At 34.5% G+C, this 17653-nt stretch overlaps 1 protein-coding gene across 1 annotated transcript; it reads right to left on the bottom strand.

Moving 5' to 3' along the window:
• Positions 1-1197: 1197 nt before the first annotated feature.
• Positions 1198-13259, bottom strand: LOC121416196. The gene is made up of 2 exons (XM_041609690.1): positions 12426-13259; positions 1198-3519 (listed from the first exon to the last, which is right to left on the bottom strand). Exons 1-2 carry the CDS (start codon positions 12466-12468, stop codon positions 2723-2725), a joined length of 840 nt encoding a protein of 279 aa, XP_041465624.1. The 5' UTR covers positions 12469-13259; the 3' UTR covers positions 1198-2722.
• Positions 13260-17653: the final 4394 nt, after the last annotated feature.

The following is a 17653-nucleotide window of genomic DNA, read 5'->3' as shown; positions in this document are numbered from 1 at the left end:
CTGAATAAGATACGTTTGAACACTCAATCCTTCGGAATAATCACAGACTGATTCTATCAATCAGACTGTGTATATTAGATCCCTGCTCGCATGGAGAGAAGCGCATGGAAGAATGGTTGTTCCTATTATGTTCCTAATAACACTTTTCGAAATATTGATCACGGTCCTAAAGCCTTGACCCTTTCATGATGGTGTGGGTATTTTTATCACATACACAAATACATCCTCCCACCCACAACAAGCACACACACACACACACATCCAACATGTTTTATCTCAGTAATTGAAAAATTACTATTTTAAGGATACTACTGTTGAAATTTACTATTTTATGATTGCTTTAAACAATGCATGTACATATAAAAATTGCCTTAAGTTTACTTAGATTAGTACAATTAATAAACGTAAATCAATATTACCATTTCCGTTGTAATTTTCTTACTCATCTCATTAATGCGTGCACATATAGCAGCTTATCCTTGCTACAACGGAGAGAGACGCACGGAATATTTTATTACAGATACATACCCGTGTGGTAACGATCTAAAAATGAGTTCGAACAGAATCCAACAAAATTACCGCCAAAGTGTTTGTATATATAAATAATTTTGAGGATGGTTTATGATTAGGTGATAACTGCCATCAGTAAACGTTAACCATGGTGCTGTTACTCCTTGATTTTTTTCGGGATAAGAGAGATTCTTGAAAATACATAAGGTTAAATATGTGTTATATCAAAAGTGCAATCGAAAAGTAGACGAGGTGAAAAATCTAATATGCATTGTACGTAAAGGTGATTAGGCTTAGCGAGTATTAGATTAAGTATCGTGTAGACCCAACGGCAACTAGACCAAACAGCCAAAAGAGTTTAGCCTACATGACATTAGACTATATGAGATATAGAAAACTGTGTGTACACCAATTGAATGTATACCACATCAAGCACCATTCTGAAATGGCAAAAACTGTCAGGTCTTATCACTCTGTAAAAGCCAATGCTAGAAAAAAAAATTATATACAAATTGACAAATATCGTTTGAAGACTTGAAGAAGTTGAATTACTATTTAAAGTTTACTCTTGAAATGTATGCCTATAGTTTTGCTGGTTGAAAGTACTGAACACTTAATATTATGGAGAATTTCAAAGGTCTTACTCTTTAGATTGACAAAGTCAATGCACATTGGAAGCCTGTTTAGGATTATTCAATTTTATTATAAAAGAAGACATTATTTTTTTATTTAGAAGCTTTTTAACACGGCAAATTCGTACAATTGTATAAAGTGCACACGAAAACATAACATTAAGTAAGATTTTTTTTTTTGCAAAAACAATTAGTTCATGTTTAATCTATGCTACAAAGGTGTTCAACATAATAATGAGTCATCCATACTTATTAGAAAATGCAATTTGTACACTATTTACATGAAAATATTGTAGATATTGATGCACATACTCATGAATATCATGTAATTTGTAGATCTTACAGCTGAATCAAATAGATTGATAGTGAAAGTGAAAATAATGAGGATTATGATAACAGTGGATTAATGGTAGTATTGACAATATCATTGGCTTCGTTTGTTTGTCTTTAAATACTGTATAGTTTATGCACACAGTTTTATTGCTACAAATTAGAAAACTTATTTTTCACTTTATTTAAGATGCATTATAAAATACATGCCATTTCTTTTTTACTTTTTTAAATCCATTTCCTTAATCATGAGACAAAAATTTACAAGATTAGGAAAATCAATTAATTTCGAAAATATTAAAGGAATAATTGATTTTAAATACGTCAATTAAACATGATTTCATTTTTCCATGATTAGAGATAGACAGGTTCATATGCTATTCAACAAAGTAAAATACTATAATGAGTCTTAGGTTGAATGTGCATTGATATCAGAGCCACTTATGAAATCATGAATCTTGGGTGGGATATGATATACAAGCTGTAGCATACTCCGGATTTTTTAGTATGATGAGGGAAAATAACATTTATTTGCATCTTGTATTCATCATAGCTGTATGAAGCAATAATAACAAACATTTATATTATTGTATATAGAAAAGAAACGGCAGAATGAATGAAAAACTATGTACAGACGTTGGTTAACATGAGGTATTCATATGAAATCCATTTCCATTAATTTGTCATGTTAATGATTGGTAATACACTCGCGACATGACAACGAAAAAATATATTGATATTCGAGATATATTTGATGTACCCCAATTAAAATTATTACATTTTATGAGTATCAATATCTCTTCTTTTTTTACGTTAAGGCACTTAAATGTTGAGTATTTGGAAAAAATTACTTCTCGAATTCTCATGTAAATTTTCGGATATAGCTTTGTGACTCAGGCATGCTTTAGTGTTGCCTAAGATAAAAGTTTTACGTAGCAGGTCTAATACAGATATATTTTCCTTTTTCATTGACGCCTCCCACCTTGTGAATGTAATTAGTGTACTTTATGATAACTAATTCTTTGTAGCAGAAAATGAATTTAGGCGAGCAAAGAGGCCGTCATACAAATACATCCGACGTTTTTTTTTTATCTAATTGACGGTGGTATATAGGGGATTGCTTTATAACGTTCGGAAGTAAAAAAAAAAAAAAGAATCCATTACAAAGTGAAATACATCGTTATCAACGCAGCTTTATTTATTTAAAAAAATAAAAAGTGAATACTGTTCAAGAAAGATTGACGCGATTATCATGCCTCCTCTGCCTTAGGTTTCCGAACTCTTTTGATAAGTCTTACGGCTCCAAGTCCTATCGCACTCAATAGAGCCCCCATGCCGACAGCCACAGCAACCATTACAACACCTATTACAGCCGTGTACTTCAGGACATTTGGGGGTGCGTTCCCCTTCCCTGCAACAGCCGACTTTTCCCTCTCTCCGGCTATGTTGGGGTGTGGCTTCACTCCCTTTGGATTAGGATTAGCCTTTGCCCGTGTGGAAATCTTGTTGATCTCCTTATCAGGTCCAAGTTCAGCGTTAGCGCCATTCTGGAAGGCATCGGGTATAGCGTTTGGGTGGAATGGCATGTTGTTATCAAAGGTGTTCTGGTTGTGGCCGTCAATAGCTCCAGTCCCGAGCTCGTTGTCGCCATCATATTTGTTGTTCGTAGACTCCTCGATGTGGACCTCCTCTTCGGAGTCAATACCATCATATTCGCTCAAAGATGCCTCGATAATGCTGCTGCTCATGCTGCTACTGCTACTGGTGCTACTGCTGCTTTCACTTGATGGAATAAAGGAAACTGGATCTGTTTCATGGTCCACTGCGATCAAAATATCAGTGAGATCAAATCCTTCTTGCTTAACTGGTTCTGATGGATTATCACCGCTGCCTTGTAAACTGCCGAGTATGCTTCCGAAGTCACCACTGGATTCTAGGTCAACGGGACCTGGTCCTACATAGATTCCTGGAGAATCAGCTAGACCCATCGCCTCGAGCCATCTGTCTTTCTCACTTCTTAATGGCGAACCCACGATACCGGTTATCACTGCATTGTTGTAGAAGAGAGAAAATTAATTGACATTTAGTATTTTCAGATCTTCATGGGCAAGAATATTAATAAGGAATTGGTCGAATGTTGATTTTAACTTGTTTATTTTCTAGCAAGAACAAACCTCCCTCTTCTATTTCCTATTAATATCAACAAATTACAAGGGAGAAATAATATCTTTCCCAGGGCCCTCTTTAAATCAGTTTACGTAACTGAAGGGGTTACCCTGGTAAAAAAAACTGAAATGAATGAATGAAATAAATAAATCTTATATCGTATTTATGATAAGTATTATTTGTGACATGAGATTAAGGCGTTGATATTTTTAATATAACAGCATGAATTAATACAAAATATTTAAAAGTGAACATAAGGATTACAAACATGTCTGTTTCTCCTGCTGTGTACTATTTACACAGCTCTCATGTTTTTCTCGCAGTAGCGCAAATTTAATTCAAAAAGTAAAACTGATATGGAAGGATTTTTCAGATGTTGACATCATTTTATAAAAAAAAATTATCACGCAAATTGAAAAACACGATAGATCCAAAACTAATTATGTGGCCTACACTATGTGCTTAAGTAGATTGTACTTTTAATTGAACAAGTAGGAGAAATGGAAAGGAAATTTCAGTTTAAAAGAAAAAGTTTGCATGTCTACTTCAAAACAATATTTTTCTTTTTCAGGACGTAACACATCAGAAAGAGAAATCTTCAGGATGCATTTCTCATTAGACGCTCAATAACTTGCAAAACATTATCTGCACGAGTCTTATGAGATTACGCTATTGTCTAGCTCGATCTACAACCCATGCATGGTTTCCGGTAATATCACCATGTTATTTGATCACTTGTTTGCAAATTTATCCATGATCAACACTACTAGATCGGACAATGTGTCTAGTTTCGTGAAGTAATGGCCCGTATTCTGAAGTCAGGTTTAACTTAGACCATGGTCTAATTCTTTGCTAAAATTCTGGGAGGCCAAAAGTGTCAAACTTTTCATTAAGTTGTATGTTTCTTATGGTTACTGTGCTCTTTCCTGATTCATCGATGGTGAAGAAAGTTATTTATTTATATTTATAATTATGAATGATTTGAGAGCAATATGAGCTAAAATATGATATCGCTACTGTTAGTGATTTATGTAACAATTGGCTATCCACACTTAAACCACAACTTTAAACCTGAGTTCAGGTTTAGAACACGGGCCAATATATTTACTAAAAAAAACTTTTTCGAATAAATTATAAATTCAAACTCAGACTATCTTCATCCAATTTATGAAGAAGTATTAATCTTAGGCCTTATTTTTGCTTAAAAAGCTATGATCATTTGTGTATTGAATACTGTAGGCCTATATTGTATCACGGCCCCTTTGAAAAACAGCTATGCTGAATGGGGTTTTTAACCGTGGTGAAGTAAATAAATGAAATGAAATGTCATTTAATTCATTATGCTAAGTACATCTAAATTGATAAAAAACTACCATAATTACATCTTTGACGTAAATTCTAGTCGGGAATAAGCTAATCGTCCGGAGATTGTACTTATACAGTAAGCAATTTAAAAATTCGTAAGATATTTTGTTAGAAAGCAAAATTACATTTATAATCAAACATGGCGGTATGATTGTTTCCGTAATCTATTTTGGATACCGTGTCAAAATAATCCCCGATTGAAACGTTAATGCTTTCCTGTATTTGAAACGTGCGTCAGTGATCCGACATTAAACATCGACGAGTAATTTCCTATGACTGACACGACTCGAGCATTTGTATACCGAGTTGTTGACAGTACTCTAAGCAAGAAGAGAGGCCATTCCGAAAAACACTAAATACCCCCTCCCTCGGGTCTTTTGCACCAAATACTAACAAATCACTCAAAATATCCTATGATAAATAATAATAATAATAATAGGCATTTGTATAGCGCCATCTATCTAGAAATATTCTATTCCGAGGCGTGTTGTTATCATTATTATTACCTCGGCTTTAGCTTTAACCCCTATAAACCCAATATTCACTTTGGGGATATTATATTACGACACATTTTTTTATAACTTCATGAAACAAAATTTGCTGAGGGCCTATGTGTTTATCATTCTTAATGTTCGCATTATCTATTCGATGAGATATAATCCTGTTTTGAAATCATTGTACACCAAATATATTTTCTCGTACTTCGAGTTATTATTGTTTTATGTTGTGATATACATGTAGATGCTTCTTTTTTATGACTACTTAAAGTGATTTCCCCTTTTAAGATCTGAATATAAAACATTTTCAGTCCGTCTATGTTCGCATTATTGGATTAGTGAGATATGTGTGCTCTTAATGAATTCCTAAAACAGTCCTTAAAATGCCCGTTTTTCTGGTCTGAATACCAAAAAATTTCAGCTCGCGCTTCGCGCTCGCATCATTTGATTAGTGAAATACGTATGGTCTTAGTGATTTTTTAAGCAAGCCTTAGAATACCCCTCATCAGATCTGAATTTTAGCTCGCTCTTCGCGTTTGCAATATTTGATTAGGGAGATAGATATAACGTTCATTATGAAAATGACTATTAAAAAGTGCTTCATGTGTTTCTAACAAAAACAGCACTATGGCGAGCTTATGAGATATGGATGCTCTTCATGAATGACTTAAAATAGTCCTTAAATATTATCATTTGGGGTCAAATTATGCAAAATTCCCTTTTAAGAGGTCTGAATATCAAACAATTTTCCGCTCGCATTATTTATTCAGTAAGATATCAGGTTAATGGCACAGTCTTTGGAATGTCTCTATTAGGTCAGCATACCTGGCAATTGATCGCGCGAAGCGCGCCCTTCTAAGCGACTCAAAAATTTTGCTGCTGCCCCCAATGTCGTGACCCACGGCACGCCACTGCTTCCAGTGCTTGTTTTCGCCATTTCATTATCCCTGAATGACACTTCAGAGAAAGGGTGAATCTCTCACAACAGCGGGGAAAGTACTGGCTTTGGATTTTGACACGAATATTAACTGGAATAGTACTTACAATGGGGAGGGCCTACTACATTATGATCATGCATTCCGTATTTTCTTTAGCAGATGCAATCAAATTCAATAACATTTCTCGTGAGGACTTTGTTTAGAGGAATATACAGTCGTAATTAATTGCGGTTGTTGTATCACTGATAACCAACCTTATGCTATTTTCAATTTCCATGAAGTTACCAATCTTGATCAAGACAAACGAGAGACTTTTTCTCCCTCAAACGGATTTCGAGTGAGAAAGAGGGCGCTAATACGGATTCGTGAAAATATTACAATTGCATTATCTTGCATATTTGGCAGTTGCTACTAATACGAACACAGGAAAAACCTTCCTCGAATCTTTATAATTATAGGGAGACAATTATATATTCCCGATTCCAAGAAACATCAGCCATTCTCCTTGAATAGTCAAGACATTTTAATTCAATATCCAAATTACTGAAGATTTCTCGCTGTTCGACACTTCACCTGTCATTTGGGACTAATCTACCAAAGAATTAGGTTTCTCAATTATCGTTTATGATAATAATGTGTGTGTGTGTTTCATAGCGGGTTCATACTTATCTTTCTTTCTTCATCATCATCTTCTTATTCGTCTCCTTCTTTTTCTTCTGTAAATGGGTGTGTGATTCTTTGGTTGTTATTTATGTTGCTTCATTGCTTTGTTCAGCCATTTGATGATAATATTTTCCCTCAAGCTCCGTTTTAGCCCTATTCATTATCTTTTTTATTTTACATTCACTTACACTTTGAGAAAGTCATGGGAATAAAAACAAATATACAATATATATTCTTGGGTTTGGGTCAAGTGAAAATGAAAATGAAAAACTTTGACAGTTAGCACTGTCCACTTTTGTAAAGCTCGCAGAAACAAGTTAAAAACAAGTTTAAAAAAGTAAAAGGTAAAAAAGGTCAAAGATATCTTATAAGCTAAAGTCCCTGTGTTCTTCATGATTAACTTTTATTCATAAACTATTTCCAAGTTTTGCGGAAATCATTTTTTTACAAACGTAGGTTGTGCTCACTCAAGCGGAAAGAATTTCGACAGTAATATCGTAATTTGCTTAATAAGATCATCAGACCTGTACCAATGTTTAAATGTGGAAAAAGCATTAGAATATTGGAAATATATAATTTACAGGATTATTTCATCTACAGTGATACGCACTGTAGGGCGTCTTTGCTGAGATCTTGTTGATAAACATGGATCTTACGGGGTCTAGCATTATAAAATCTGTCGAATGTAACCTATGTTCAGTCATGTCACTCAGTCTGAAGGTTATATAATTTGATTATCCATCATGATGTCAGTTTAATGCTCTGTTTTATAGTAAACCAAAAAACCTTGCTGTCATTTCTTATTACCCAATTCCTCACATATCGTCTACTTTATAATCAAATTAATCACCTCAACCTCCACCATGCCCGACAAAAACAAACTCTGCTTTACTACTAGTATTACCACCCCACGAAGCTTTAAAAGTAGCAATATGAAGGGGCATTGTGTTTAAAAGAGCATTTCAAAATGGGTGATGATATTGCTATGTGATATCTTATAGATGGTTTGCGGTCGCATCTGAAAGGAATGTGCTCCGTAGAAATGTCGGATATCTCAATTACCCTTTGATAAAATCTCATTTATTTTTGGAATGATATGAACCCGCTTGACCATTATTCATAATCCCTATTTTTCTATTCACAAGTGTCAACGACTTGCAGTTTTGGCCAGTCATTATGCATGTAGGATTATTGATGTAAATGCTTATCTTTATACCGTTGCAACGTCTAAGTGAATAGTCGACAGGGACCTGGTTTAGGGTTCGAATCTTTACTTAAGTTCCATTTCCAAAATGTTCTTTTCTTTTGTTGGAGTTTTTACACTTGCTTATCTTATTAGTGATTATGATGAATATCACGCTAAAATTAGGAACATGCCTTCTAGTGATAGGGGTTTTGTTTGTTTGATTTGTTATTTTTTTTTGGGGGGGTGTTATACTTCGATAAAACCAACTTAAACACACGATTACTCAACGGGTTCCATGGTTTCAATTAACACCACTACCAACACCATTAATGTAGTAAACATCATAATTGTTTTAAGGAGGTAAGCATCGGTAAGTCTAAGTAAGGTATTTTCTAGTAGCATTTCACCGACTACTATTCAAGAAAAAGGGACACGAATATAGTATTTTCTTTTAAATAAAGATAAAAATTGACAAGATTCAGGTAATATTATTTGACTAAATACAGAGCCACTTGGGTTCCAACACGAAAATCGGCTAAATTCTATCACAAAATGACCAGAATTTGTAGTAACACTTTGGCGATACATGTATATTGTCGTTTGGTAAGATTCGAGTCAACATAATAATTTGACTATAGAACAGAGTCGGTGGATCTTCAGCAGTGAAAATCTGTTAACTGTGACAGGAGTCGAGCAGGTGTTTCTTGTGTGACGCATTTGCAGAATAAAACACTTTACTTGGATGGATTTCAAGAAAATATCATTTTAGTACCAAAGGATAACTTTGAACCCTTCTATCATTAAATAGAATGTGCTAAATGCAAATGCATATGAGGGAATCGAAGTTGATGTTAATTGTAGTCGTGATCATATTAGCTCGTCCATGCTGATGAAGGCCATATTTTAATAACAAAGTTCAATACATCCGGGTAAATATTGGCTACCCTTATTTAGGAGTTGATGACTTAATCCACGAATCGAGGTCAAATGATTAACTGAACAAGGTGTGTAATTATTTTTGATACAGTTAAGCTTCTTACCTGCATAAAACGATCTTTGAATATATTTTTCTTCGTAATAATATTAGTTGTAATTAATTGGGCCCCTTTCGTTGCCAAATAAGATTTTTGTCACTGGTGAAATTTAGTTCAAATGGGTTGGCTACACAGCCCATGTACATGCCAAACGAATCGTGTGGAATCTAACTTAAATGCCAACGTAACAGTGAAATTATTATTTTAGGCATATTATAACTACTACTCTGCCAGAATATTCAAAAAAATTCTCACCGAACCTATGCTCCGTGGTTTATTTCGAGATTTGACATATTAGTTCCGAATAAAATTCTGACTGAAGCCAATATTGTGTCTTATACCTGTGCTAATTACACATTTGATTCGTGGTTTACATGGTTTAAATCGAATCTAACATGGAACAGGCACTGAATGTGACCCAGGTATCATGATATACGAATGCATTTTTACTTCATGTTCCCAAAGATTTAGTGTAAGCAGTTTTCATAAGCAAGAATTTTAGATTAACAATTAGAACTATGCTGGCTATTGATTATTCTTCGGTGTTCAAAATGCATTTATTCTTATAATCTTAGAGGTTAAACGATGCATTCTTAGATCCGAATCGGAAGACTTGAGCTTCAGGTTTGAGATGATATCATAAGATTAGCAAAAACCCATTCCCAGTAGATTAAATGTCTGGCTGAGGTAGTTTGTAAAAGTCATTGTGGCACTCTCCAATTTTCGTGAAAAATTAATGGTATTCTCCTAAAGTAAAGCATAAACTGATAACTAAAATCCAAATAGAATGCTTCTTTTGTTTATCAAAGGCTTTCAAACTTTGATAGCTTTCATACTTTATTTCATATTCACAAAATGAAAAAAAAAATCATAAGAAATGAAAGAGAAAGCGTATACGCAGAAGGTAGAAGGTAGAGAAAATAAAATGTTTTCAGATCCTCAGATCAGATCCTATCTGTAGAATTCTTGTTCTGCATGGGATCAATGAATAACCATGTGCAGAACATCAAAGGTTTTATACATAAATAAAACCACAATGAATAATAACAAATTATACAATAATAACAATTTCGTGGTACAAATAATAATGATCTTAATTGTATCATGATGATCGTAAGAAAAGAGATATATTTAGCCAAACTGGGAAAAGAATTACCTTCATTTACCACAATTATGTCGGCTTTAACACTCAATAATAAAATGGAAAAATATATTTATGAAACAAACTTCAGAGCAAATACATGTAAGTTCAGAATAAAATGGTTTCATTTCAGAAACTTTTTCGAACAAGCTGGCAATCTGTCACATTAACCACCATAATTATTACCAGTGTTTATTTCTTAAATATATGTATCAGATCTCTTATTTTTCTTGCCAAATTTGCTTTGGCTGTGACAACTTAATAATTGTATAAAAAGTCAGTTTGACTATATGTCTATGTATTAGAAATCATGCATATACCATGTTTATTTACTGTTTGTCTGAAAAAATTGTAACTGTTTATACAGTGTACTTATGCTCTTTGAAAATAAATGTGGAAGGGGCAAAAAGAAAGAAAAAAATCATAAGCGAAAATAACAAAATATAAATTCAGAACAATCATTTTGTATTTGAAATATTTTCGAGATGGTTAGAGTGTGCAGGTGACGTAAATCAAATGGTGATTTATTTTTTTAGAAGCTTTTGACACGAATTTCCTTTAGCACAGATTTACGTTATTTCGAATGGCAATTCATTTGACCAACATAACGCCCCCCCCCCCCCTTCTATCTTTCCTTCATCAGAAAAAATATTATTCTATTTTACCATGAATATCATCTTCATTCTTTCGCCGATATATTAAGTATTGAAAGGTAATTTTTATACATGATTTCTCATAGTGCATTTTTTTTTAAAGTTTTGTTATCTCATGAGAATGTACATGTTTACTATTAAATTTGTATTATGCTTTTGTGTTAATTCCTATGTAGAGCGCTTAGAAACGCTCGTTAAAAGCGCTATACTGTATGAATGCAATATATTATTATATTGATATAAACAATAATATAGCAATGTTATTTTCAAAATAAAGATAAAGGTTATTTTCACTCTCTCACCCCCCCCCCCCCCCAACAGGTCAGGTCCTGGACTGTTGACAGATCGAGGGTCCTATAATTTGGATTACAGCCCTCCTCTAACACTCGAGTCAAATACAGTAATTGCCAGCGTGCACAACTCTTTAGTTTTTACTTTAAATGGCGGCTGGTACCTTCTTCAAAATTGGGAAATTAAAGTTACAACTGGAGCACCTGTAAGAGCGATTCACTTTCATACGCCATGTATACGCGGAGGCAGGAGGTATGAGGAGCGCGGTACTTATAAACGACAATCAAATGAGGTACTAATATGAAAATATGACATGAAAAGGTCAAATGGGGCAAGAAAGGAGCACCTTAAAATAGCAGCCCCGCTGAGATTTTAATTCCAACACAATCACAAACGCAAGTTCATCGACCTCAATACATTAACTGGGTTATTATTGGAAAGAGAGGACGACGTGTAATGGCCATCGCGTGTAGACCAATTAAATATATCACCCCTTGAAAAGTGGAAACAGATACGGTTGGAGTGAAGCCGAATGAGCCCGAATGGCGGGTGTATCAAGTTCTCCAGACAATGTAACTGCAAAGATATTATCGAGTAATCTTGATAATGGAGTAATAAGTAAGCAAGGAAAGTAACGCCTTTTGTTCCTAATGTTAAGGACGAAGATTTGAATCGACAACCTATATATACGTCAAGTCCGAACTCCATCCTCCTTCTAACACAGACATGTTTTCTTCCAAGCGCTTTGAATTTTCTAGTGCACCCTCATTTTAAAAATGTAATATGACTGAGATGGAAACTGGATCGAACAAGGTTTTATGTTTTATATTTACGTATATGATCCAAATCATACACGATTTGCTAAACTTCTAATAACTAGACAATATTTTTCATTTTAATACCACGTGTTCCTTCGCACAGGTCCTCTAGCAAATGCCACGCCATACTGACACAATAGAACTTTATTTTGTTAAATAATCGAATTGTCTAATACTTATATAAATGCAGTGTTTTCTTACCTGTTAGAACCAGGATAACCAGGGCAGAAATAGGAGAAGACATATTGCGATCTGTGGTTGTGCAGTCGGACTGTCAGTTGTCACACAGTATACTGTTGTTTGATGTGCGAGGCGGAGTGAAGAATCGAGATGACACGATAGGTCAGTTATTGGTGCAATTGGTCTCTTCCTATTACTTCGGGGGTAGTTCGATATTAGGTTTAACTCCCTGTAATTAGCCAGTCAGACGTCCCCTTCAAACACCTAATATGTACGCTCAATTGATATCCAACCAAGATGCAATATGCTCATTGTGATGTATAGTTTGGGTAGGGAAGTTCCCCTGGAAGAAATCAGTAGGTAATACAGTTTAGCGTAAAAAGGGGAATGAAACGGATAATTTATAGTCCATGGTACCGAACAGGGGTACACTGCGCTTATAGACAGACTATTATTAAGATTAAACATGAAACTCTAAGTGTTAACACAAGATGTGATCCTTAGCAGAATGTTAAATGGAGTATATCCTGAAGTGAAATATTTAATGACGAGAGGCGTATGACTGTCCTTGATGACTTTGGAGGAAAAGATGTAATATGATAAAAACGGGAATTCGATTGCAGCTCTTTAGCTTGACAGAAAGAGGTTCTCTTTTTTTATCTTCCTTAAGGAAGTGTGCGGGGTATGGCTTCAATAACACAGCATTTATAAATAGCAGCAGCGGATGATGACCATTCGATTGTGCATCAGTTTCATGCGATGTCGGATCGGATTGACTTGAGATGTTTGCTTGGTGACTTGGTGGTCGACAAATGGCGAGACAAACCTCTGTATGGATGGCACCTTCGGTTGTGTTTGGCTCCGAGCTTAAGAGCTTCACACAACGATTCTGGCACTAGATTGCCGAAGATGAAAGACAGGTTCCAAAATCCTATTCAGCATCCATCAAAATGAAATTACCAACTTCCTCCTTATTTCAGTTGGTGGCGTTCACTCTCTTTCTCTCCCTCTTTCTGTCTCTGTACAACGAATTACATTAACATTCATAACTCACTAAGCACTCATGGATGAATGTTAACCTCACCTCGTTAAAGAGCCATCGCAGTAGGGGAGGGGTGTAAATTGCACCTCTCTTTCAATAGGGGTAATCCTAAACGGCCCGATGTGAACCTGAACCCCCTTTCGCGGCGGGCATATTATTTTCGAGACCAATTAGTAGTCGTTACTGGGAATATTACCGCCATTTAAGATCTCTCGGCATGACTAGAAAATTGCTCTTCAAAGACTTTTCTCCCTCGGGTGTTGTCTTCGTTCAAGGTTAATATCCAATCTTATTAGCCCAATGGGAGGCTTTATGTTTCGCTTTGAACATGCTTAGAGTCTACTGATTCAGTCAAGGGGAGTATGTAAGAAGGTCATTCATTAGCCAGATTTTTTGCTCCTGTTATAATTTTGGGGTCTTTTTTTCATTACGAATCTTAAGCCTTATAAGAACTAGGTTGTAAAGAAACAAGAGGAAATAATGATAAATAAAGCGAAAGACTTATCTGTATTATTCATTACATCATCAATAGACTCGTTTTGCAGTTTTGATTAATCAGTATGGTGTTGTTAAATAGCTTCACCTTTAAACTTACCAATAATGTTAACTGGAAAATCAATATCAACTTCCATGGACACATTGCTCAACAACCGATCATTTTAAATCAACCATTTAAATAAAGTTTCCATTCGACCTCATAAATGGGAATGTCAATGTATAATTCATAAACCAGAGAAAGGGGAAGGGATTGCATGAAATCGAAAATCATATCAACACAAAAGTTTTATTATCATTATTATTATTATCATCATCATCATCTGACTCACTAATTAAAGCTTTTCACTGTGGTGCTCGAGAAGTGAAACAACGTTCTCTAGCACGTAACACTGCATTAAAAATGATTTCATCTATTTTTAGCTTGCCGGACGAATTCATTTTCACCGCAATGACAATTTGCGAAGATCAAATGGAAGGTAGTCTGCCAAATCTAGATGGGATTAGATTTCATGATTTGGGAAAAGACCACACAGGCAAAATTGAACATTTACTAAACATCATAGAACTCCGACATAAAGGTTACATTCCACAAGGTTCTCATTTCACCATTCATCCAAAACATTCCCTGGAAGGTCAAGACCTGTATTGTTTCAGAAAAGGCCCATGCAAGGAATCAAAGATACTACTTCAGTGAAGGTGTTCATACAAGATTTTACATCAATAATTCACATTCCTTATCATATCATTTATATCTAAAATATAGAAACTTCGCAATTTCAATTTGAAAAAAAAGAAGTGTCCAAATATGAACATGCTTCGTAAAAATCAGATACATCTAATGAAGGTGCACATTCAGTATTTGACTTCTAAAACATAATTGTTATTCATTTACCGATAAATATGGATTTATAACAAAAAATATAATTCTTTATCAAAAGAGGAAAAGCTTCTTAACCATTATATATATTAAAAAATTAGTTTCTCATTCTCAAGTTCATTGTACACTAAATCCAAAAATTTACCAAGCAAGTTTCCAATTTCATTCATGATTTTGTGAAAACAATAGGTAATAACTATCCGTGGAATGCAATACAACCGCAAAAGGTTAGATTCAATAGTGTTAAAAATAGCTTTACAATGAACATGATATTTATATTTTATATTGAAAATTCTGCTGTTTTTGGAATTGCGTGCAAGATTCATCGCCGATATTCTATGATTTCATTTTAGAACAATGGTTACTGAAATATAGTTTTTATATATTAGTTTAAGTGACATGACTATTGCATATGATCTTATTTTTCAATGTGATTCATATTCCTTTTGTGAAGAATATGAAAGGCAACATTTTCCTCAACATCAGTTTGATTTTTATACATGCCCTAGTAATGAAACTTGTACTAAAATCAGATGTTAAATTAAATTTCAAATATTTATTTTTAAAAATTCATAGATGCACAAATTGTGGTAAATATAGCACTAGCATTTAAAAATGGGGAGTCGATGGTGGCTCATGCTAACTACTGTATTTATTTTGCATGTTATTCATTTGAAATATCATACATCTTAACTCTTGGTAAAAAATGAAACAATGGGTCGACTCCATATCCAACATACAAGATAATAATCACTGCAAATGAAGTTCCTAAAGGTAAGCTTTAAACTTTTATATGATTAAATCATAGAGAAAAAAGTTCCAGGAACAAAAATATAGCACCAATTTGGAAAATATTTATATCCAAAAAGAGTTAGTGAAAACGAAAATGCAGTCAAACAAAATATTGTAACGAAATAAAAGGTTTATTTAATGTTCGTCATGGTTTTGGAACGGTGAAGAGCGCAGAACAATGTTTTAATCCATGTATATAGTTGCATAGGGAAATTCAGTAATTGTTTGTAATCGATTATGTAGTATTTTCTTTAAACTGTATTTAAGCACTATTTGCTGAGAAACAACGATGTTTACAACTGTTTGATTATGTTAGATGTTCACATTTAATTGTTCTTCACTCTTTAGGTATAAATAGAAGTGACAATCACCATTGTCGTTGTTGAAAAGATTTATTTTATTACGTTAACTGTTTTTAAAAGATGATTAAATTTTAGTGCTTGACAATCTCCCTCCATCGCCGCACGCAATCGAGCTCCATGCTCAATTGTCATGATTGTGAGCCATGCCATGTGCTTGGAAGTATAAGATTTCTGACCGACACTTTGTTCAATTTACATTGGAACCTTGATCTTGAGCATGATTTCTTCTGTGAAGTTATAAGAACTGAAAGCCTTGCTTCCTACTTGATGTTATATCGTTGTACGGAGCTACAAGTATACATAGTCGGAAAAGCAGAAGTACTGACTAGAGAAGGAGTGACAATACTGACTTTACTGAGATACGCAAAATACTGAATTACTGAAAATACTGAGATCACTGAGATGAGTGAGGATATTGGAAGCACTGAAATTACTGAGATACCGAGATACTGAATTTACGGAGATACTGAATACTGAGTATTCTGTCTTCAACATGGTCGTGCAGTTCCATGAGATATAATCTAAGTTACTGAGGAGCAAAGAGTCAGAAGTGAAAAAGACGGACTTAACACCAACTGGTTGTATATTGCAGCCGAAACGAGCCAGCTCGTCAGGAGAGAAAGTCGGTTCGGCTACAATATTGAAGGAGAAACTTGTTTTAATATCCTATGCAATTTTTGGCGACTTCTTTAATATTATCCGTGTATATCCCCAAAAATTATACATTGATAATTTATTATACATGAAATAGACATATAACTGGGTTCGCAATGATAAAAACGTTCATCACTTTTATTTGATATGAGTATAGAACGAAAGGAGAAATAAATAATGGACACTTTTCTTAAAGCACAGGATGATGACCCATTAACATCCTAGCCAGGTTTATGACTTGAAATTCAAAATAAAAATCATTTGCATGAGCAAATTTTTGATCGTAAACACTCGGAAATTGCAATCATTAATTCCAAGTATGGCGGCTGTAGATTCAAAGAAAACGTTTACTGGGGCGGGTGAAAGGACGTATTCTAAGCTTCCCTTTCCAATTGGGTCTACTTTCTTCCCCGACAAGATGACTCTTCGATTTCTTGAATCATGACGAGGGCAAAATAACAGGTAGCTGTTAATGCCAAACAGGTGGGGGTTCGAGGAACGGCATGAAAGCAGAAGGATTGCTGTAGACGAAAAAGTGTGGGATTTTTTTTCTGGAACTAAATTTGGGAGCGTCTTTAAGATATCAGAGAAAAAACAGTTTAAAGATTAAGCAATAGAAGCTGCATTTCGAGGGAAGCTATCTTGTAATATCTCAAGGATACACCTTACTTGTATAATCTGGCTTTCACGATTCTGACCTGAATCTGATTCTTGGTCTAAGTAGTCTGCATGGTTGTATGGAAATATAGCGAATGTTTGCAGCCATCATGACACATATTGCATTAAATCCCACATGTATATGACCCACTTTCTAGAATATTGTGCGCTTGCTCCTCGCGAAGTATGAAAGTTGTATATGCCTAGACATCGCCGCATCTCCCATCCCTTTGAAAATGAAAAATCAAACGAAATTCATTGAAATTCCTATCAACGCCTCGAACCAGTTACCACATATACAAGTAATCGTTAAAAATTCATATTTATGCTGATAACATTAACTTACCATAAGTGCAGCATTATCATA

This window comes from Lytechinus variegatus, chromosome 5, assembly GCF_018143015.1.
Source record: "Lytechinus variegatus isolate NC3 chromosome 5, Lvar_3.0, whole genome shotgun sequence".
NCBI lineage: Eukaryota > Metazoa > Echinodermata > Echinoidea > Temnopleuroida > Toxopneustidae > Lytechinus > Lytechinus variegatus.
The sequence above is the reverse complement of the archived record's forward strand: the minus strand, read 5'-3'. Positions and strand labels throughout refer to the sequence as shown.

Bases quoted from the DNA above. Each gene is read 5' to 3' on its own strand.
- LOC121416196 (XM_041609690.1), bottom strand. From the start codon at position 12,468: ATGTCTTCTCCTATTTCTGCCCTGGTTATCCTGGTTCTAACAG. The intron at 3,520-12,425 runs GTAAGAAAACAC...ACAACAATGCAG, and splicing joins GGTTATCCTGGTTCTAACAG to TGATAACCGGTATCGTGGGT.